At 32.9% G+C, this 22,591-nt stretch overlaps 4 protein-coding genes across 7 annotated transcripts; 1 reads left to right on the top strand and 3 right to left on the bottom strand.

Annotated features, from left to right (window-relative positions):
• Positions 1-1,766: 1,766 nt before the first annotated feature.
• LOC122630555 lies at positions 1,767-5,430 on the bottom strand. The gene is made up of 4 exons (XM_043815163.1): positions 5,339-5,430; positions 3,762-4,026; positions 3,137-3,477; positions 1,767-3,043 (listed from the first exon to the last, which is right to left on the bottom strand). The coding sequence occupies exons 1-4, from the start codon at positions 5,403-5,405 to the stop codon at positions 2,451-2,453; spliced, it is 1,266 nt and encodes a 421-aa protein (XP_043671098.1). The 5' UTR covers positions 5,406-5,430; the 3' UTR covers positions 1,767-2,450.
• A 1,229-nt stretch (positions 5,431-6,659) lies between these two features.
• On the bottom strand, positions 6,660-9,358 carry LOC122630351. Of its 3 annotated transcripts, none has more exons than XM_043814760.1 (5): positions 9,109-9,358; positions 8,473-8,498; positions 8,205-8,399; positions 7,607-7,858; positions 6,660-7,377 (listed from the first exon to the last, which is right to left on the bottom strand). In XM_043814760.1, exons 3-5 carry the CDS (start codon positions 8,266-8,268, stop codon positions 6,911-6,913), a joined length of 783 nt encoding a protein of 260 aa, XP_043670695.1. In that variant the 5' UTR covers positions 8,269-8,399; positions 8,473-8,498; positions 9,109-9,358; the 3' UTR covers positions 6,660-6,910. The 3 variants fall into 3 exon arrangements, with proteins under 3 accessions (XP_043670695.1, XP_043670696.1, XP_043670694.1); XM_043814761.1 differs by lacking the exon at positions 9,109-9,358 and adding an exon at positions 9,012-9,073; XM_043814759.1 differs by lacking the exon at positions 8,473-8,498.
• A 1,984-nt stretch (positions 9,359-11,342) lies between these two features.
• LOC122630448 (DNA-directed RNA polymerase II subunit RPB1-like) lies at positions 11,343-16,387 on the top strand. Of its 2 annotated transcripts, none has more exons than XM_043814941.1 (6): positions 11,343-11,499; positions 11,588-11,704; positions 13,773-14,897; positions 15,526-15,652; positions 15,727-15,850; positions 16,068-16,387. In XM_043814941.1, exons 2-6 carry the CDS (start codon positions 11,617-11,619, stop codon positions 16,257-16,259), a joined length of 1,656 nt encoding a protein of 551 aa, XP_043670876.1. In that variant the 5' UTR covers positions 11,343-11,499; positions 11,588-11,616; the 3' UTR covers positions 16,260-16,387. The 2 variants fall into 2 exon arrangements, with proteins under 2 accessions (XP_043670876.1, XP_043670877.1); XM_043814942.1 differs by having other exon boundaries at positions 11,363-11,484.
• A 278-nt stretch (positions 16,388-16,665) lies between these two features.
• LOC122630449 lies at positions 16,666-19,221 on the bottom strand. The gene is made up of 3 exons (XM_043814943.1): positions 18,664-19,221; positions 17,464-17,805; positions 16,666-17,013 (listed from the first exon to the last, which is right to left on the bottom strand). The coding sequence occupies exons 1-3, from the start codon at positions 18,958-18,960 to the stop codon at positions 16,792-16,794; spliced, it is 861 nt and encodes a 286-aa protein (XP_043670878.1). The 5' UTR covers positions 18,961-19,221; the 3' UTR covers positions 16,666-16,791.
• Between the last annotated feature and the right edge of the window lie 3,370 nt (positions 19,222-22,591).

The following is a 22,591-nucleotide window of genomic DNA, read 5'->3' as shown; positions in this document are numbered from 1 at the left end:
TATATGTATATGCACAAATATATAGAATTTCTACTCTGTTTCTTTTTTTATAAAGAAAACAATTTATTTTTCTATCAATTTATTACGAGGCAAGTTTGTAGCAACCCTAAATCATCTCTACGTAGAACTGAATTACATTTCTTCGAAATTGTTTGCGCAATCTTCTTACTCGGAAAAAAACTGTGATATCATTGGCCAGTTCCTTTTGAAAGATTTCCTTTTGAGATTTAAAGGCAATGCCGATGACAGTAACGATCGTAACCTCGTCTATCTTCCTTTTTTCTCTCTCTCCGTCTTCCTCTCTTTCTCTTTCTCTTTCTCTATCTATCTTTTTCTTACCGCGAAGAAGAGGGACGTTAATCCTGCTTATCCTTGACCATTGCTACTCAGGTCAGATGGAAGGATAATAATCCTCCGAAGGATCGTCCTCGTCAAATGATGTATATATGAGGAAGGGCGAATGGATCACCAATCGTTGATTTCTTTTTCTTTTCTTCTTCCTTTTTTTTTAAAGTTTTTTTTTTCTTTAATTTTTTCTCAAGAGCTCATTAGTCACAATCATTTTGCATCCTCTAGTCGATATATGCGTTTTCATAAACGACGTTTCTTCTCATTATCTACCAATCATCGATTCGTTTCATCGAAGAAGCAACAAGAGGAACTATATCGTCTATGAACATGAGATATACTATCCATCGAACGGGTAGCACGTCCGTCGAGATCATTAACGTGCTTATTTAATGGCTATGCGTATGATAGCTATAAAAGTCATCGAGTCAATAATTCAAACCTTAGAACGTGATCGTGAAAGGGGCCTATCCTTTTCTTCTATCCTTTTTTTTTTGTTGTAATTTTTTTTTCGTCTTTTTATTTAAATTAATTAAAATTTAATATACGATCTATATGTTTCTTTTCTCCATTAACGATTTAATGCATTTATTTGGATTTAAGAAACATATTTATTAGAAATTAACTAGAATATGAACTTTCGATATTTACTGAAAGAAAACACACACATCCTCTTTCTCTTTCTCTTTCTCTCTATGTTATTATGGAGCATCCGGAAGATTAATTCTATAGTACGTCATAATTGATCGGGGATTTTCAGAATCCGAGCTGACTTTCAATTAGTCACTCGCTCTTCCTCTACTAAAACATTGCAAATTAATTGAAAGAAAAATTCATGGATACTGATTACCGCGAGTGTAGTGATCACGTTTCATGCAATCAGTTTTTAGTCTCTCTCTCTCTCTCTCTCTCTCTCTCTCTCTCTCTCTCTCTCTCTCTCTCTCTTTTATTATTTCTCGCTCGCCTGATCTTCGATCATTTGTTGCACGTACGAGTCTTACACGTATGACGTCTGTAACGTTCCAATAATAATTATAGATCGACTAATAATACAAATAATAAGCCGGACTATACTTCTCGTTGTAACATAATTATAGACTTATCTTGTTCCTTTGGATATTTGATTATTATTATTATTATTATTATTATTATTATCATCATCATCATTATTATTATTATTATTATTATTATTATTATTATTATTATTATTACTATTGTTATTATTATTATTAGCATTACTACTACTATTGTTGTTATCGTATCAACGACCGGTTTACTAGATTATTTTCAATATTTTTTCTTATTTGTTTTTTGTAATCCAAACTCATTCATTTTCTTTTTATGCATTAGGTTGCATTAACGTGTGTTAACGCAAATGAGAATCGAACACAAACTTGTACATTGATAAAGTAGATTTCTTTTTATGGTATATAATATTTTATTTACTTTTTTCATGCAATATAATTTCTTTTCCGTTTTATCTTATTACGGTAAGTATACCTACAGATGTTACAGAAGAAATCGTTTTTACCGTTAGTTCATAGCAATGTAAGCGATATTTTCTTTCGTAGATAATCTTCAATTACCGACAGATCATTTTTAAAAGATGGAGCTAGAAATTCATGTTATATGAATTTTATTGAACGTGCACTTTGACCTTCACCCATTTAAACGCCGGAACTGACGCATCTGGCAGTGATGTGAATGGGAAAATAAATAGAAGTTCTCGATAGTCGGCGCATTATTCATCGTCGATTTATGAAAATTCTTGGCTTTTTTTGTCCGTAGAAATACGTTCTTTGATTCGCAGAATTCAATGATTTTCGACAGATATCGTCATATTTTTAATTAAAGAGCATTTCATACGATGGAACGCGATGTCACGATAAATAATCCCTAGTAAAGAGATTTATGAGAAAATCAATTATTGATTTTCTATATCTCTCAACGTGGATCAATTTCTTGGAATGATTCCTGGAGTAAGGATAACGTTGAGAAGGAAGTAATCGGCGGATCGTAAATCATCGATCGAACGCCTACGATCAGGAGTCAAATGGATGAGCTATAATTAAAACATAGTCAATAGATCAAAAGGAGTGAAATTACGAAATATCTAATAAATCCGATACTGTATCCGTGATGTCCGATACGATACTTTCAACGAAATCCTTTTCTTCTCTTCGATGTTTGCCGTCGAACATTTGTTTGCTCCTGACAAATTCCCGTGGTATACTTTGAACATTAGTTTGTCCTGGAAATTTGACAAAGTCCACAGATGGACCGTTTTCTCTCATGGAATTGACATTAGCAAAGTTCCTTTCGGTTCGTCCATAGGGATTCCGATGGACCGAAGTAGCTTGTCCTTGAGTATAAACACCGGAGTTCGATGAGGCGCTGGAATCAGCTGAAGCTACGGTGATGTGCAAACCTCCATTTGACTGTCCTTGACCCTGCATCCACGAGTTAGGAATTGACGGATATCCTTGAGCGTACTCGTGCTTCGAATGTGGCCTCCACTGATGTCCTTGAAAGTTGACTTCTCCGTTAGGATGCCACTCGTTCACTTGAAGTTGTGGCCTACCTTGTTGCCAGCGTGGATTATAACCACCTAATGTCAACGTTATCGGTCGTTTTTGTTGAGTGGTAATTGGTGCTTCTTGTATGGTTAATGTAGGTCTATTAGAAATAGGATGACCTATTGATAAATAATATTAGTTAATGAACACGGTTAACATTATGTTCATCAGGTTTATGCATTTAGTTGATGATGAAAATTTTAATATCACACCAGGGAAATCATGATTAGGTCCGATGTTGGTCCAGACCGGTTTTCTTGGTCCCTGTGGTTGTCCTATTATCAGACCATCAGAGAGAGCCTGCACGTTGCTACTGGATGATGCTGAAGAATGCACGGAACCGATCGATGCCTGTGAACCAGAACTTGCCTGACCGTTCTGTGCATTTGCTTGCGAGGAAGCACTCGCTTGACCAACACTGAATGAATTGCTATTGGCATTTGACTGCCCACCGAAAACAGGATGGTTTACATTGAATGAATTAGCATCCGATGCAGAAATTCCTGTTAATCCTGCAGCGAAAGACGAGGATTGACTAGAGGATAACGAAGATCTAAAAAAAGAAAAAATAAGAAAAAAAGGAAAAACGAATTAAAAAAGAAGAAACTATTAACCACAGTTTTTTTCATTATTAACCATTCATCCCAGACATACGCATTTTAATCACCGATATGTATATCATCGTTTTACGATTTCATAAATTTAAAAGATTTCTCTCATTCGAGTCGATCTTTTAAAAATCATTTATAATCATAATAAACGATTATAGTAAGATATAAATTGTTCTAAAAGTATGAAGTTTTTCTCTCTCATTTCTGCTACTTTGGGGAAACGTACCCAGTATTCCCAAAGGAATTGGCTTCAGCCTGAGAGAAACTAGAACTTTGAGATACACTGATACCCCCGAGGCCTGCTCCCAATTGCAAAGCCTTGCTATTGTCCTGGCCAGCGTTTAGGCTGAAGCTTGCACTGAATGGAAGAAATCGTGCCTCTGCTCTTCCATTTATCGTCTCCGGCTTTTTCCTGCTAACCTGCTCCGGTGTCAGTTCCGGTGGTGTGTTCCATCGTTTCTCCTGTTCATCGTTGAAATGCACGCGATCGTCTGCGGATATGAATGAAAAGAGAAGAAAGAAAAAAGAGGGAAAAAACAACGAAACAAAAGAAAAGGCGGAACAAAGAGAAGAAAAAAACACATTTCCTTCGTGACACGCAAAAAAGAGGAAATTGTTCGAAAGAGAACGAACGTGCTAAACCTTTTATAACTTTCCACTTCTTTTTTCACCTCACGTCGAACACGTTGAAAAATTTAGTCTCTCTGGTTTGTTCATTTTTTCTTTCTCTCTCTCTCTCTTTCTCTCTCTCTCTCTCTCTCTCTCTCTCTTTCTCTTTCTCTTTCTATTCGTTTATTTCGAGTTAACGAGAAGAAAACTAAGTACAGCACGTACAGAAAGCTCAGCGAGTTTTCTATCGGATTCGGATTTTATCTCCGCGCACGTGTGTATGTCTATGTACTTTTTAAATGAAGTTTCAAATGGATTGAAATATATTTTTTCTAAGTTTCTTATAGAATTAAAAAATATTGATTATCGTTGATAAATTGAAGTTAGAAACACTAATGAAATAAGAAAATAGAATCAAGTATTTTCATTATGATCTGAGAATAGAGATTAGAAATTTGAGATAAATACAGAACAGTGCTATTGCTCGTTAATTTGTCGTTGATTACATTTTAAGTAACTTTCACCTGTTTCAAAATATATTATCATTTTAATTAATTCTCATCTTTCAAATATATATCAAGGTAAAAAGAAAAGGAGAAAGAAACTAAATTTGCATCTACTGTCAGGTGATGCAAATTTCAAGGTCTTTTAATTCGTTATCATTAACTTATTTAGGCCAACCAAATTCAAGTCTCTATCTTTTTTATTGTTTTAAATTCTTGATATATAATGATGATACTGTGATATAGAAAATATATGCAGATGTGTTATAAAAATTCAAGTTATGCACGTATATATGCACTTTTTCCATGTGAATTACGGTATAATCGATACTATTACTTCATATGACATTCACTTTCCACTATACACTGCATGATTCATACGATATTTATACGTTTAAATTTCACAGTATACTTTTAAAACGATTGTATTCTGAATTTTTTATAATAATTTAAACCACACTTATGCCACGATTCAAATAATTTTATGATTCACTTCTCTCGAAAATAAATATATAAATTTTTCGAAGACGCAACACAAATTTCATTTCAGCATGATATTCACTTTCCACTATTAACCTTATCTCAAAGAAACTCACTTTCTTTTCTTCTTTTATTTAAGTTGGAAAACAAAAATTCTTCGTAAACGAGAGTAAAAGGTTTTTCGAATCATCGTCGATAGGTCATTTCTTACCTGCTCTCACGAGCACGAGGAAGATAGAAGAAAAAATAAGGAATAGGCACTTAACGCACGAAGCCATGTCTAAAAACGTTCTGAGTTCTCCGTGACTGTGCTCTACCCTTTTTCAATGTATACGCGTGACCTTAAAAATCACATTAAAATTCTAGTCGTATCCGTCCGCGTAATATCTTTTTCTTTTTTCTTTCTTCTTATTCTTCCCAAACGTTCGTGGTCATCGAACGGACATCTCGATTTTCATCGAATTCGTATTAACGACGGTATAATTTCGTAACTTCGATAGTCTTCCGTATACAATAACCATTCATCCATTTTCCCTTATAGAAATAAAGGTCTTTTATTTTTCTTATTATTTTTTAACGAGATGGATACGGAACGTCGTTTGAATACGATGTGTGTGACGTTAATGGCCTTGAGAAATCCCAGAAGATTGCTTGTGACTAGGCTGTCAAAGTATACAAGACTTGTGCAATAATCGTACGGTTTCGTCGATAGAATCGATAAAAACACATTCGGATATAAGAATACATGCATAATCGAACAGGAAAATAGTTGATAGAAAAAGAGAAAGGAAGAGAGAGAGAGAGAGAGAGAGAGAGAAAGAATTATTTCTATTAGGTGGATGCTGTCATTGTACGAGATAAATTAAAAATGAGTTATAGGATTATACAAAGATCGATTGAATGCTTCATTTATGAACATTATGAAATTTTAATTGTACACGCCATTTGTGTACCACCTTGTGTATGTGTTCGTATTTATATCAGGTGAATCATTTAAGATAGAACGTGTAAATATCTTTGATTTACTTAAAATGATTGAAAAATATTTTTACGAAGGATATATTTAATTCAAGAACCGATTGATATACATAGTACTCGATTATTTGCCTATAAAGTAGATCAAGGCAAAAATTTAAAACATTGCAAATTTTTTTTCTATCGTTTGATATTGCCAATGAAACTTAAATCTTATTCGAAAGTAATCGGATCTTTCGTTTTTTCATCTAAGCTTAAGTCATTCATCCGGTATATATGTAATTTATATTTTTATTTACTTATATAAAGTGTATATAAATAGTTATTGACAAGGTTATTAATTTTTATATGTGATAATAAAATCGAAGTAAAAATATATTTATTTGAAATTTCGATAATGTTTTTTTTTTTTTCAATATTAAGGAATACCAATGGTAATAATTATTGCATAAAAAAATATTAGGTGTGACTGAAGTTTAAAAAAAAGATTAAATATTTGTAATGATACAAAATAATTCTTCTTGTCAATGGAATCATAAAATATTATTTGACTCGAAATTATCTTAAAGACTTCGTGCTTAATTAGTCATCGTTTCGAAAGAATATACGATAACAGTGAAAAAATGCATACTCAAGCATATTTTTTTTCTCGTGTTTTAATATTATATTAACTTAAAATTTTTCATGGTTTCCTTTCTTTGTTTGTTTTTTTTTCTTTTTTATACACAAAATTAAGGTCGATCACTGTCAACCTATACATTATTTTTTACGAGTTGTTATTTCATAATATATGAACGTTTTTGTACCTTTAAACAGTCTGAGTGTCCTCATCGTCAAGAGACGAAGAAGATGTAGGAAAAAGTATGTCAGGCATAGAATTATCTTGGTCGACTGAATCGATAGATATTCCTTTCATTCTAATGTTAGAATCTACTTCATTTTTTTTTATTGTTTGAGGTTCAGTTTTTAATGAAATCGATGGAATTTCTTTATGCTGAGTTTCCATCAAGGTGACCGTTTCAGAAGCAGGTGGATCAATCAAGAACGTGTTACCGATTGCTGATGGAAAATCTGTTTCCATAGTTTCCATATCTGTTGTTTTTTCCAACGTGCTGCTAGTTGTTAATGGAACAGATTCTATTTCTAATCTTTCTGTGGTGATTGTTATCTCGCTGCTTGGAAAACTAGTCGTTTTTATTTCATTCACGATCGAAGAAGTTTCTTCATATTCATTCAATTGTTGCTGGGATACTTGATCCTTTACAGTCAATAAATCTGTCATATAACATATACATAACAAACATTAACAATTTTTCCTTTGTTTTTAATTATTTATCGTCAGGCACTTTGCAATTTAATTTATTCTATTTTCTAATCTTTGATTTGGATTCTGACGAAATTTTTTATAATTGTATAATTTGTAATAAAATTTCTATTTCACGATTAACTTATTCGAATTTAACTTAAATTATATTATTTTAATTAACGAAACTTTAAATCTCACCATCGCTCAATTTCTTCAAAAGTATAAGAATTTCTTTCTGAGTCTTTTCTAATTCATCGAGCCTTTCATTTGTGTCGGGTGTGTCCTCATCATCGTCATTGTCGTCATTGTCCTTGAAGAAATAACTGATGGACGGAAAATGAGGAAAGTTCCAAGAACGATGATAGTCTGACCATTCCCTTGAATTTGGCCCAAGAAATAGTATGTTTCGTTGAACTCTACTTAGATCTTTTTTATTATCGATAGGATTACCTGAACACGAAAAGTAAAAAAACCAAAAAGAATTTTAATCTGTACCACTCTCGAAACTATATAAATATTTTTTCAAAGAAATCAATAAGCTTTGTAGTAAGAAACTCGTTTAATAAAAGGCATGCAAAATCGAAAGTTCGAGTTGTTTGTTAAATGATAATACGCTTTGAATGAGTCACGATCAGCATATGCATCTTTCAATTATTCATATTAATTACGTTTATATTACGCTACGTCAAAACGTAAAAGCTTTCATGATTCATTAGATATGCTAAGAAAAAAAAAAAAAATATCAATGAAACAAATCGTACGTATCCTTATCTGTACGCTTACGAATAAAACTTACATTCGATACTTTGTAACTGCAGGGCTATCAGAATTATAAAAATGATGTTGATGCTGTACGACATATTAATTATTTTCACTATTTTTACACTATATTCCTTCTGAAAAATAACCTTTCGACACCAGGAAATTTCAAACGCTACTGACAAATTTACGATAGTCCCTTCGGCTTTTATATCTCTCGGAAAACCTAGAACTAATAGCAAAGAGGAAGCATTAACCTAATGAGTCGTTCCATTTGTCTTATCCATCTCTACAAGTATATTAACCTCTTTGTATCTTGCTACCTCGATCACTGAAATTTTTAAAGAGATAAACGGCTGGAAATTGTTTCCGTATTTCATTGCAACTTAAAGTATTTAAAAAAATAGATTATCTCGTAATATAAACAAAAAGTAGATTTTCTAATCTTACGTAAAGATTTTAGATATCGAAGAATCATAAAATTAGAGTCTCTTCAATCGTCATGGTTTTATAAATACTTACTTTTTAAACAGACAATGAAAAAATCCAAAAGAATTTCTTAACAATCTAATTACAGAGGGCACTAGGAAAACCGCGATTACCGACACGTACAGTTAATATACGGTGTATCCGTTAGGATTGAAGTCGATCGTAATTAGACGATCGCAAAGTAAACGTAGTTAATTTCTAATAATCCTTAATGTATATCATTATATTCTTCTATATTATTATATTTCGATAAAAATTTAACAAGTCTTATCGAATCTATTTATACCGTAATTTCTAATTGATCGTCTTGTTAAAATATCGTCAAAATGATATTAATCAATATACTTTAAGTTACCTTGACAATGAACTTTATTAATCGATGTTTCGAAGGAAAAAGAAATTTTTAAGAATGGAAATGAAATCGTTATTCATAGTAATAAATTATTACGTACGCGATAAACTACTTTCGCCAGTGTGGGTATTTCCCAGTATTATAATGATCAATAGCGTCAGCCACGTTCGTATCAAATAATAATAATCAACGATGCTGTTGTAGAATCTCTATTGATCATGCAAGCTTTTGTCTTAGGTGATAAGTGGAAAAATTTGGAGGTGATAGTTCGATATTATTGATATGAATAGATTCTTTGAAAAATTACGATTGAAACGAGTATTATCGAATTTTCAAGAATTTCCGATAAAATCAAAATAAAAACTCGATTGAGTGTTGAAACGAAGATTCGAACATTCTAAACTAAGAGAAATAAATTCGTGATATATATATATATATATATATATATATACATATATATTTTTACACGTGCATTCAACATCTGTACAAACATCGACAGATAATATTGCAATAAAGAAACAACGACATGATTTACGTTCGATACGTCTTCGTTGATTTTTCTTTAACACTCGTTACTGCCATTATTCTCGCGGGTTAGTCCTATCGATCAGGATATTTTCACTTTTGCTTCGTTTGTTCTTTTGAAAATGATAAATGGCCCGGATGACTAATATTTTAATATAATTTGATTGCTCTGATAATTCTGGGTAAATTGATATATGGTATATCTATCAAGTCATAGGGTTTTTTTTTATTCAGCATTTTTCAGAAAATAATTTATTCTATTATTCTGTCTACCAACTATATCTTACTCTTATCACATAAAAAAATTTTGATGTATACAGATAATAAATAAATATGCGAAACCTATAATAATTTATATATACACCTGATATATATTTTTAGTTTATTCAATTTTTATATATAAATAAATTATTCGAATGTATGTTCAAAAGTTTACATGTATGTCTTACATACTCTTCATTCGAAATGATGAAACAACACAGGAATCATCGAAGACCCCTCTATGATATTCATAGCTCTTAAATAACAATTTTGCATGATTCTCTTTATCCTTGGTTCTGTGATAAAATTCTAACGATTTACTACACAAGATTCTGCGAAGTTTATACGCTAGGTACCAATTTTATAGCTGCTACCCATTAATCGATGAACCATACATATTATGTCTAATTATTATTTGATCTCCCGATCGATCGACTGGATCGACGAATATTCTTCTTTCTTAAGATGTACAATTCTTTGAGGGGTGCGAGAAACGTTATTCTTCGATCCTCGACGATCGATTATCAACGTAACAGGATATGCCAGACTGGTCACGATCCGGTTGCTTATAAATAATTACTTGTTTCTACTTCTGGACACGATGTAACACAAGAAAAACATTTTATCTTTACGGTGATTTTATTTTATTTTATTTTATTTTTTCTTCTCGTCTTTATATAAAACTTATAAAATTTTAATCGAATCTAACATATTTCAAGAAAAAAGAAAATTATCAAAATAACTCAATTTTATTATTTAATTAACAAGAAGAACTTTGACCTTCGTTTGCTCGGCCACTTTATCGTTCAGGGTTATCGACAATTTCTCTCAAACGATTAAGAATTTCAGTGATGATCATTGAATGCATATACACATAGATGAATCAGATTTTGGTTAGTTACGTATGATTGTTCTGACCTAGTATAGAACAGACAAGATCATTGCCAAGGTCTATGCGATTGATATTGTAAAAAGAGCAATGAAAACGTATGAGATCTCTATCGTTATAATTACGTTCGCACGTAATAAAACTAAAATTTCTTTCTCTCTCTTATATAAATAAAAATGAATATAAATTGAAAACTCGAAATTCGAGTTTAGCTTTAACTAAGCACAATTGATTCTTTTATTTACAATACCGTTAATCGTAGGAATATATTTGATTCTTGTTTTCGAATAGTTGTGAAAAATCAAAAGGATGCGCATAATTAATTAATCTTGTTTAGTGTGTTTAGTTAATAACAATATCTACATACACGTTCGTTATAAAAATTGACGAAACAAATAATTATTATCGCATATATATATATATATATATATATATATATATTCATGAGTGTATGTATTTACATATGTATATCGAAAGATTGCATCACTCATTTACGCGATTCAAAAACGATTATTTTTTTGGGATTTCAAAGTTCCGATCGCACGCGATTAATAGCTCGATAATTTAACAGAGAAGACGAGTTCTTCCTCGTAAAAGTTTTCGCGAACAGGCTATCGCGACTTTGAAGATACTTTCAGGAGGTAACGTTGTTGATACGAGCGAATGCTATATAAGATGATCGCCGACACCAGCTGACTCAGTCATTCTCTTGCAACAACGACGCACATCTGAATTTATTCCTTTCGTGATATTTTTTTTCGCGCGTTTAGTGGTAATATCAACGTATAAGTACGACGAAGGGTAATAAGGCGGAACGTAATAAAAATTCTATTTTTTTTTTCATCTTATTTTTTTTCTCTCCCTTTATCTCTTTTTTTGCATTTTTGTTATTGCTATTATTAAGGCACCCTATCTCGACGATCTATACGCGCGATGGATATCAGGATCTATGCTCTACTGCTTCTTTTTGCATTCGTTGGATCCAACGCCGAATTCCGTTCCTCTGCTCGACATCGTAGAGGTAAGTACCAACAACAACAAAAAATAAAAATAAAAAATACATTAAAATAAAGTAAAATAAAAAAGAAAAAATAATTAAAAGTTTTTAATACAAAAAGAAAAGCAACATCTTTAGACATACGATAAGTATATTCGTTTCGATATGCGCAAATGGTATACTAAGAGATATGTACTAAATAAATATGTTCGTTCACTAACACACAAGAGGATTCCTACTCGATCGTTGTTCGTGTATATGTATATGTGTGTCGTTTATGCTAACATTAATGGACAAAAGACAATGATCGATAAAGGAATGAAATGGTTTTTTATTTTTACGATACGGTATCATACTGTGAGAATATGTATGTAATGTATATTTTATATGTATGATGAAAATTTGTCGATCACTTCGAGGACATTGTGAAACGGTGTGAAAAATACGGGAAATCATTTTTAATAGCAATTATATGCTATTAATAATAAAAGAAAAAATAGATTCGAAATTGTCTTACGTAAACGCAAGTCATCTTCGTGTATTTAAAAAAAAAATTGCCAAGCCGGGATTTCAAAGATTATTACAAGATGTCGAGACGTAAATTCGTCCGTCTGTGAAAACGTCTTGACTACTTCGTTTATATAACAAATCGCGAGAGTTAAGAGACAAAGTGCTACCTATTCTTTTAACTGCAACATTGACGAGAGATCGTCTCGAAGAAATCGATCGATTTAATTACATATTTTTTCTGCATGTAAAGATATTTATGTATATATTGGTCTACATAAGTCAAATTTTTTAATTGTTTATTTTGTTTTTTATCTGTATTGCGAATACTAACGTTTATATGTTTTATATATCTGTTATGCAGATATACGAAGTAAGCATAAGTGTGTGCATAAAATACGTGTATGAATGTACAGCGATGGATCTTGAATCACTTCGAACATATATCTGAAGTTTCGAATTAATTTGAATATTATTCGATATCGGGAGATTCATACAAATTCGAAACATTTAAGTCTTAAGAATTTTACATTAACATTGAAAGTCAATTACGTATAGGTATGTTATCCATGTACCTATTACATAAATAATTATTTCCATTTTAAAGTTATGATTATTACAAAATTTGTATGATAATAATATCATAAAATAAACGTATATTTTAAGCGAGATTGTAAAAGTGATTTAACTTTTAATTACATCTTTTAAGATTTTCTAAGGCTCACAAGAATTTCCGGTTTCGTATAATACGCAAAGTGATTCGAAAATCCAATTGAATCGCACTTACAAGATAGATCATCATCTTCTTGTATCTATGTATGTATATATATATATATACATATATGCATGTACGTGTATATAATCGCGGTAATAGATAGTCATATCCGTCTATTGATGTATGTATAATAATAATGGCGACATTGAGTGGTACATGTATCGTTTGCATGTAATATACATGTAAGCCGACAAGTATCACGGTTCAAAGTAAAATAATCTACCGAGACGTTTTTGAACCATGACCTCGTTTCTGTTTCCTACCTTGACCCAAAGAGAAGCAACGATACTTTCCATCCCTCTCTCTTTACTTTTCCTTATCGTTCTGCATCTCATCGTCATAATAGCATCTCAAATCAAATGGATAATTTGTTGAAAAAGATCTCTTTATATTTTAAATTTACTCAAAATATGCTATTTATAAATTGAAAATAATCGCATCAAAGCATATATATATATATATATATATATATATATATATATATGTATGTATGTATCGAGTGAAACGTTTACGTGTTTTATCATATTTACATGAAACGGGAAAATTTTTATTATTTTATTCATTGATAACATTGAAATGATTATATTTGAATGTTTAAAGAATACCACGTACGTCGAATGATCATAATCAAATAAATTCCACTTCTGTGTTAATTAACATTCACGTTGAAACTTTAAGTGTGCTTTGTGTTTGGTAAAGGAAGTCGAATTATGTTTTTAGATTAATGGCATGAATACAAGTACGTGTAATGAAAAACGGGAATATAATTAATCGGATAATTCTACGTGTGTTATGTTTTTATCGATCAAGATGTCGAAAGGAAGGCTGGTGAATACTATAATTTAGCCAAGATAATAAAACGTGCAGCTGATTCAACTACCACGACTACTACAAAGAGCAGCGAGGACGACACTAGTTCTAGCAATAAGAATCCTGGCACTACGAGTCCAAACACTGCAAGTCCTGGCACCGCGAGTCCTAGCACTACAAATCCTACCACTACGAAAGCTACCCCATCATCACCTAAGCCAACTAAACCGACAAGTGGCACTACCAAAGCCACGACCACTAAATCAGAACCTACGTCAACAGAGACAACTACTAAACCTACTACCGAAGCAACAAGCAAACCACAATTGGGTTCAAGATCGGCCTTCGAAGACAAAGATGATTCTCCATCGAAGCCTTCTAACTCCGATGAAAAATCTGAGAAAAAACCATCGGCTGTGTCACCTCGTATAAAACCGGATACACCTGATAACAAAGACAAGAGTCCATCTTCACCATCGATATTAAATCCATCAGCTGGTAGTAGCTATCCATTCCCTGGATTTAACTCTATACCACCTTACGGTCCTAACTATGCATTTACCAGTACCAATCATAGTCCCGGAGGATCAGCAAGTGCATCGGCTAGCAGTTTCGCCAGTGCCGGTGCATCATCGGGTAACCCAGGATATCCAGCATTCGATTCACGCGGTGGATTCTATCCTAATACTCCCTTCTATAATCCTGGATACATACCCAATAATATGTGGCCGATCAATGACGTTTCTCAAAATAATCCTACAAAACCTATCACAAGTTCGCGTTCTTCTTTCGACACGGAAAACAAGCCTACATCTTCGAATAATTCGCCAGCTGGTAACGATGCACATCCAGTTAATAATCCTAATTCTATACCATCAACTGGTCCACAAAATTTCCCAACTCGTTCTTTCGGAGGTCCCTACACTCCCAATTTCGATTATCCCCCCGTGAATTCGGTTCAGGGACCTAATTATGCTTGGACTAATTCCGGGCCTGGTTACGCTGGAGCATCTGCTGGTGCTTCCACTGGTTCTGGACCGACGTTTGGTAGTCGTGGTGCATTCCCCGACAATAATGCTGGAGTGGGATATATGGATAATTCAGCATATTCTCCTGGTATCATAGGTAGGAATACAATAGTCTGATCTAACGATTGATCGACTATATGCAAACCCTTTGTAATAGTTACACGAAAAACGTCGTTACGCTTCAGAATTGGAGGTGAACGTTATTTGAACAGAAACGATTTGAAACATAATTTGAAATTAGCAAAAATTCGATACTTTCGATATTATCAACATAGTTAAAACGTTTATAAATTATTAACGTAAGAAGATTTAAAACGTCTTTAAAAACGATAGATCATTAAACCATGTAGAAATATAAGAATGCGAATTCCTAATCTATCTGAGACTATAATTTGTTGACGAATGATCGCCTAGAATATTGATGGATGTAAAGCGATATGTCAAGAACGTACAAGAATACTTTGTAAGATACCTAACCGAATTTTTTTAAGAAAACGTCAAGTGAATTATTGTATTGGCAACGTAAATGTGTGTATTAGTGTTATATATAAGTACAATTAACCCTTTGACAATGTCATAAAATGATAAGAAAATATTAAAAAAAATTGTTAACCTACTTTTATTTGTCGTTCATTTTTGACGATCTAAATTGTTAAAGGGTTAATTGTTGCTTCCAAGAAAATTCAATAGAAATTCTTATACGAATGATTTTGCACGTTTTGCAGATCCTGGTTTCGCATTTCCTCAATCTGGATTTGGCCCAGATTTTGGCAACGATTTCGCAGTTCACCAACGCATGATGGAAGATCATTTCAAGGCTATTCAAGCCCAGATCGAAGCTCAACAACGAGCGTGAGTTTTTCGTTGAATCTTCATTGTTATCGTACATGAATATATTTTCTTCTTTATCTTTTTTAAATATATAGAATATTCGAAGCGAGCAATGGATTAGGTTCCGGTCCAGGTTCTTCTGACCCCGGATTACAATCTGCTATTTCAAGCATTAGTGTTGGTCCTAGAGGTGGATTCCAGGCTGGTCAGATAAATCCTGTAAGTTATTAATCTTTTTCCTATGAGTTATCTTACAGTTACCTATTTACTTATAATTATAAAAAATTATATGACTAAGCTACTTGATATTCCTAAAAATTATGTTGAATGAGAAGAAATAAATATTTATATTTGATTTTTTAGATCATAAAATTAATCATCAGTTTGAATAACCATATTAATAAATGTCTATAATTTGTTATCGTCAATGATATAGGCCGCTCCAGGAATAGAGTCTCGATTTGCTAATGAGTTACCACCACCATCAGGAGGACAATATGGTGTCTTTGCTAGCTCCCATTCTTCCAGTGCAACAGATGGCAGTGGAAGAACTATTGCTCACAAATCAGCGACCACTGGAGTAAATGATAATGGAAAGATTACCTTCCGTACTGTTCAAGATAAATAATCTTACATATTGTATTAATATATATATATATATATATTTGTGTGTGTGTGTGTGCGTGTCTATATACCTATATACCTACATGTATATGCAAATGTGCACATTCAATTAAACTAAATCTTCGCATCGAGCGTAAAGCTAGATGTTTATTTCTCAGGGTAACAAATAAAAATTTCAAGTTCCACATTATAAATATTACTACCTCATATGTGCAGGAAATAAAAGGATTAATAATAAAAAAAAAAAAAAGAAAAAATCTAAGAAAATAGTAAAAAATAAAATGTTTGCTCGCATCTGCTATTAAATCCTACCGTGTTTTAGATTTTTCATATTTATTTTTAATCCAAATATTGTATCTCTTTTGATAGAGAATAAAGAAAAACTTTAACATATCTTTGTATTTTCACAATATATTTTTCTTCTCTTTCCTTTCTTTCTTTTTTTTATTTTTTTTTTTTTTTTTCATTCTCATTTACATACTCAACAAAAGAATCACTGTATGATAGTTGCATTGTTTCTAGCATCTAGAAACCTTTTATTCCTCGGATTGCTTCGTTTTACTAAGCGGTGCTTCGATCTTATCGTCGACAATAACTCTTCGCGGAAGCCACGACCTAGAATCTTGAAAACCTTTGTTGTATGCACGATGTTCATGATTATGCCCGTTATACCAAGTCGGAAATATTCTTCCGTAGTTTCTTCGATCTTGGAAATGAATTTCCTCGTTGTTTGGTTCTACAAATCCACGGACTTGAACCTGACGTAATCGACAAAAAAAAGGAAGAACAATACGATGAATTACGAAAGATATCAAATTTTAAACATAATTGCAAACAAATTGTCATTATCATCTCTAGTAATCTCTGAAACATTATATAAATTAAAATAGCCTGTACCATGTCATTATTGTGTAATTAAAAGATATTTAAAATGTATCTCAGTTGTTGATTTTTCGAAATTTCAATTACAAACATTTTAATGTTTATTTTATGCAGAAAATGTAAATATAAATTTTTGATTATTTTTTTGCTTTATACTTTCCGTATATTTTACGCGTGAGAGACTGGAAATAAAGTGAATTAATTATAGTCAATAAGCAATCAAAAAATAAATTAACGTCGCAATGTGTACCATTCGTTTCGCATAAACATTTAATTAAAATTAACGAGTTTGAAATAAAATAAAAATAAAAGGAAGAAAATATTACTTGCGGTATATCGTTACGTAGAAGATGAGTGAAAGTTGGTTTCACATGATCGAGAGGATGAAACACGGGAGATGACCCGCGAGGCGTATTCTCTTCTATTCCTCGAAATCCATCGATAACCGGAATTTCGGCGACCTCGATGGCCGGCTTTGTGTTTGTGATTATGGTGATGTGTACGTCCGTCACAATGTTTCCCTCCTCGTCGATTTTCGACGAAACCGATACGTCGCAAACACCATTTTCGCAGGATGCAACATTCGATCCCTTTTCTGTCTCGTTTCCGTTTACAAAAATTCGTACGTTGTTTACAACAGTGTTTGTCGGAGTGTTTATCGGGGATTCCTAAAAAAAAAAAGAAAAAAAAATGCGGCATCGAGTACAATAAAATATCGGTTATACGAGTAAGATAGTTCTTAATAACAAACGAATCATTTTTACTTTAATTTTAGTTCGCCTAAAATTTTACATACAAAGTAGATGATTAAAATAATTTACTTTCATTTTCGTATCAAATTGGCATTAAATGAAAAACTGTACTACCATCTTGTCGCATTTAATAATTATCCAAACAAAATAAATGAACTAATGAGTTTCTGAAAACGAAACTAGGTCTTTGGTACTTTACATTAAAGATAAACGAGAAGTAAGGAAATACGACTAAAACGCGCTACTCGCCATAAAAGTCATACTTTTTACAGTTTACGTCGTTGGAAAGACTCGTAAAACGATTTTACGCGGTACGCGTCTCGAGTATTTCTTGTTTCAACGGAAATAAATGAAACGTTAACATTCCCTGTATAACCCTCTCCTTCCTTTTCTTTATTTCCTTTTCCTGCGAAATGGAATCGCGAGTTACAAGTCCAGAATTTATAATATCCATCCCACTATAGAAATGCATAAGTCATCATTTTACAGAGCTATTCATCAAATTCAAACCAACATCTTCCCTTTTTGTTTCAGTCCTTTTTTTTCAATAATGTGACGATAAATTTTATGTTTTTATCGTCAAAATATATCGATACAAGTATAATCGTAAATAACTCGCTCGATTTTTAATATAAATAGACTATTCAAATAGAATTATTCCTGTTTTGATCGTCACTAAAATCCATATTCAAAATGATAAATAAAAATTCGAGAAATATATTTCATAATGAAGTGACAAAAAAGCATTAATTAATTCTTAGAAAGAATGCTCACGGATGATAGATGTGTCCTTCGTTTTCTTAAATCTTCTGGGAAACTTGATCTTACGAAGGATTGACTCGGACGATGTAGCCATGGGTTCGGTTGTTCGTTGATGCGTATCGAAGGTTCCTTTTGAACATCGACGATCCTTTCTCTTTGGTTCGAGACGATGACAGGACGATCGGAGGATGTTAGTTGGATCTCGTTCGAGTCGAGATCGATCTTCGAGGAGACGTTCAAATCGGCTACGATGTCCTTGGCAAGGATAATAGTCAGACATACGATCGACCATACTGTGAGTTTCCTCATCTCATTTGAGATAGAAAAAGGATATAAGAGAGAGACGGAAAGTCGACTGATTTTTTCGTCGGCACCGAATGAAAGACAAAATTCGAATCGTCGTTACTAACGTCAATGTCGCCGTCGTTCTCTTTTTTGTCGTCATTTTTTTAAAAAAGTAGTAGGGAGAAGATATACGAGATACGTGCAAGATAATAACGATCATTAGACGAGAAAATTACGATGGCCTTCGCAAATCTTAAGAATATAATAAAATAAAAAGGAAAGAAAGGAAAAGATAAAAAAAAAAAAAAAAATAGCGAAGAAGACGATTCTTTCATACCGGATTACTCAGATTATTGATCTTAATTACTTCCTGAATTTATCTATCACGAGATATAAAATAATTATTCCTGCTAATCGATACGACTTTATTACTATAAACGAATCGATAACTTGACAGCTTCGACGTGAGAGACAACGATGAAGGATTATGATTACATTTCTTAAATATCAATCACTATTAAGGATTGAAGCTTTTAATATCCTATTATCCTATTACCGACATTAATTATTTCAAACTATACAGATATGCGCGAATATCTAATTAATAATATAAATATTTCATGTTAAATTTTACAAAAATAACGACTAATAATTTGCTTCATTATTAAATTAATTACAATTATATAGATTTCAGCGAAATAATAAGATAAAGATTTTTCTTTATAAATCTCTATAGAATATTGATGCAGTTAATCAGTAAGTTCCCCTTATGTTATTATCGTATTACATGTTGTTAGCAAATCCCAGTTGTCGCGTTATCGGTAAATCGGAGAAATACATAAATTCGTAAGTTATATAGGCGTGAACGGGATCGTCGAAAAGCCCGTAGGAAGAAAGTGGCGTGCAATTCGGAAGACGAGCGGTATGCACTTTATCGCGCGTAATTACGACCGGTTAATTACGGCGGAGTATGCACGTCGGTAGAAAAACAAAGGGTGAGGACGGAGAGCTCTTAGACCACCAGGAGTTCGTTGTGAATGAACGGCAAAAGGCGTGCTCGCGAGCACACATGCACACAGGCACATACAAAGATAATACTATAGCTCACAGACGATATTATCTCGCAGCTCGTCGTTTCCTAAGTGCATACATATATACAACATACCTACATACCTACGTAGATGCATACATGCATACATGCATAGGGGAAATAGCTACTCCAAAATGCACCCTAGAATCCCATGATTGCAGTGACTACATATACTCGCCCGATAGTAATTTTAGTCGGCCTGTAAAGCGGCCTCGATGTTTGCCCAAAGTTTGCCGTCAGCGAAGGGTCGTCGAGCTCATTGAAATTCATTAAATCCGCTCATCGTTGTCCCGCGAATAGACCTTTTGCAACTTGCTAAATAAACGCACTCTCTTCTTTTCTTCTTTCATTTGCCTCAACGTCGAGTGTTGTTAGAGATCTTTTATTTTGACGTTACAATCTCAAGTTTAGTTTTTAGAGATAGTTTACATTTAATGTTTATTGAAATGTCATTTCATCGTTGAATATCTTTTTTCTTCATTTTCTTTTTTTTTTTTTTTTTAATATTGAAATAAATTCCGTTTCGATAGGAACAACTTTTCCATAATTTTGAATCTGATTATTTCAATTGGTTTGAATCGAAATCCAAACCCTTTGCTTCGCGTGATATCATGGATTACGTTTAAACTCGGAAACCGTAGATACACATACATACATACGTGTGATTACGCTCGTGACACGCGCGCAACAATGAATCGTCTCTAGTCTCTCGAGTTACGTAAATCCTCTGGGATCCTTCGACGTTACGAGATAGCATGGTTGAATGGAAATAGCACTATTTCTCTCTCTCTCTCTCTCTCTTTCTCTTCTTTGTCTTTTTTTTATCTTTTTATATGCATCTATATAATATCTATTTATATCTTTGGATATCATTTAAAAAATATAAAAATATATTAACTTATAGAGTCATAGTATTGGCAATTTAATTTATATAAGTGTCAAATTTTTTATACAAGTTATTTTTATATAAGTTATTTTTTTTACACATTAATAAAAATATTTCAATAAAATAGTAAACTAATGAAAATAAATGAAAAAATGTTCCTATTTATTATTTATATTTCCTTCTTTGTTACTATATTCTATCTATATAATTTGTTGTATTTTATACTTCGTTTTTTCATTTTTATAAAAATAATGAAGCATTAAATATTTAGATAAATTTTTCTTATCTCTTTATTTATATTTTTCTTGCTTCGTTGAAAATTGGAAGACGTGACTACGGCAAAAATGACGAGAGACACTAATTTGTTCTTTTTACAAACGTCGATGAGAACGTATGCTGTTAGACATGACTCTACGAGACGAACGATTACACTCGTTTACTGTGTACGATCCGACATTATCTGTCAGGGGTTACGTTCTTTTTCACACGTACGCGTACATACCAGCTTCCGGTTTCCCAAGAACCCCTAGCTCGGTTGTTAAACTCACTCGTAGCCAGAGCCATTGGTGTGCGTTTGATGGAGCGTAGGAAAGCGAGCGCCTAATGTACCGTGTCTAATCGGACGTGCATTATTGTGGAATCGTGGCTCGTGCACGATAATGCTTTCCGACGATGTAAATATGCTACATATTTACGTCCCACCGAGAGAAGAATTATACATATACTTTCTTTATGGCATTCTTTTTCGTAGGACATTAATTTTTACGGCATCAGTAGAAAATATGAACATTTAATCGATATTATGTTAATCCCGTTTATGTTACGTTTATTCGTATATTCGTCCATCATCGTTTACGTTGGATATTTTATTATTAATAATAATAATCTCGTATAGATATAAAAAGAATATATATGTACGATAGAGATTAACATAATGATAATACTATTACGTCATACGTAGTATTATCTATATCAATATGAAATCTCTTCTCGAAAATATCACGATCATGGTGGTCTCTTCGTATATCGAACCGATCGTCCATTACGCAAAGTCATCCTTGCTTCTAACTTAACGATGCAACCGAAGATTATGTTTTTTTCCATGACGTTCACCGACGAATATAAACGTGCTAATTAAACTTTTGTCTCTCTCAATCTCGCCAAGCAAAACGAATTCATCGCGTTCGTTTACGGGTCCGTCCCGGTCTATACGCTTCGTATCACGCTCGATGTATCTTGTTACAAGTCGCGAGAAAGGGAGACGAGAGAGAGAGAGAGAGAGAGAGAGAAACAGAGATAGAGAGAGAGAGAGAGAGAGAGCAAGCTAGGCTGCTGCCATTTGTCATTTTAAACAAGACGTCAGCGATGCGCCATTAATTTTGTCAACTGACGCCGTCCGAACGACGACGTAGCAGCAATAGCATTAACAGTAGCAGTAACATTAGCAGCAGCAGCAGTAGCAGCATCAGCAGCATCAGTAGCAGCAACAGGAACAGCAACAGCACGTACGTATTACAGGACTGGCTTGCATTGCCACGTATCTCTTTTAGCCTTTGACGAACGATTTCTGAGAAAACAAAAACTCTTTCGACCTTTCTTTTCGCCTTTTTCTTCTCTTACTTTTAACCGAAGCCAAAGTTCTCCTCCTCTTCTTTCCTAGACGTTCGAGGGAAAGAAGA

Source organism: Vespula pensylvanica, chromosome 7 (genome assembly GCF_014466175.1).
Source record: "Vespula pensylvanica isolate Volc-1 chromosome 7, ASM1446617v1, whole genome shotgun sequence".
NCBI classification, from domain to species: Eukaryota; Metazoa; Arthropoda; class Insecta; order Hymenoptera; family Vespidae; genus Vespula; species Vespula pensylvanica.
The sequence above is the reverse complement of the archived record's forward strand: the minus strand, read 5'-3'. Positions and strand labels throughout refer to the sequence as shown.

Excerpts from the sequence above, each read along its gene's own strand:
- LOC122630449 (XM_043814943.1), bottom strand. The coding sequence starts at position 18,960 with ATGAGGAAACTCACAGTATGGTCGATCGTATGTCTGACTATTATCCTT. Across the intron at positions 17,806-18,663 it reads GAAGGACACATCTATCATCC|GAATCCCCGATAAACACTCC; the intron begins GTGAGCATTCTT and ends TTTTTTTTTTAG. Across the intron at positions 17,014-17,463 it reads TACGTAACGATATACCGCAA|GTTCAAGTCCGTGGATTTGT; the intron begins GTAATATTTTCT and ends CGATTACGTCAG.
- LOC122630448 (XM_043814941.1), top strand. The coding sequence starts at position 11,617 with ATGGATATCAGGATCTATGCTCTACTGCTTCTTTTTGCATTCGTTGGA. Across the intron at positions 15,653-15,726 it reads ATCGAAGCTCAACAACGAGC|AATATTCGAAGCGAGCAATG; the intron begins GTGAGTTTTTCG and ends TTAAATATATAG. Across the intron at positions 15,851-16,067 it reads AGGCTGGTCAGATAAATCCT|GCCGCTCCAGGAATAGAGTC; the intron begins GTAAGTTATTAA and ends TCAATGATATAG.
- LOC122630351 (XM_043814760.1), bottom strand. The coding sequence starts at position 8,268 with ATGTCGTACAGCATCAACATCATTTTTATAATTCTGATAGCCCTGCAG. Across the intron at positions 7,859-8,204 it reads GCAGTTACAAAGTATCGAAT|GTAATCCTATCGATAATAAA; the intron begins GTAAGTTTTATT and ends TTTCGTGTTCAG. Across the intron at positions 7,378-7,606 it reads TTTGAAGAAATTGAGCGATG|ATTTATTGACTGTAAAGGAT; the intron begins GTGAGATTTAAA and ends GTTATATGACAG.
- LOC122630555 (XM_043815163.1), bottom strand. The coding sequence starts at position 5,405 with ATGGCTTCGTGCGTTAAGTGCCTATTCCTTATTTTTTCTTCTATCTTC. Across the intron at positions 4,027-5,338 it reads CCTCGTGCTCGTGAGAGCAG|ACGATCGCGTGCATTTCAAC; the intron begins GTAAGAAATGAC and ends TCATATCCGCAG. Across the intron at positions 3,478-3,761 it reads AATTCCTTTGGGAATACTGG|ATCTTCGTTATCCTCTAGTC; the intron begins GTACGTTTCCCC and ends TTCTTTTTTTAG.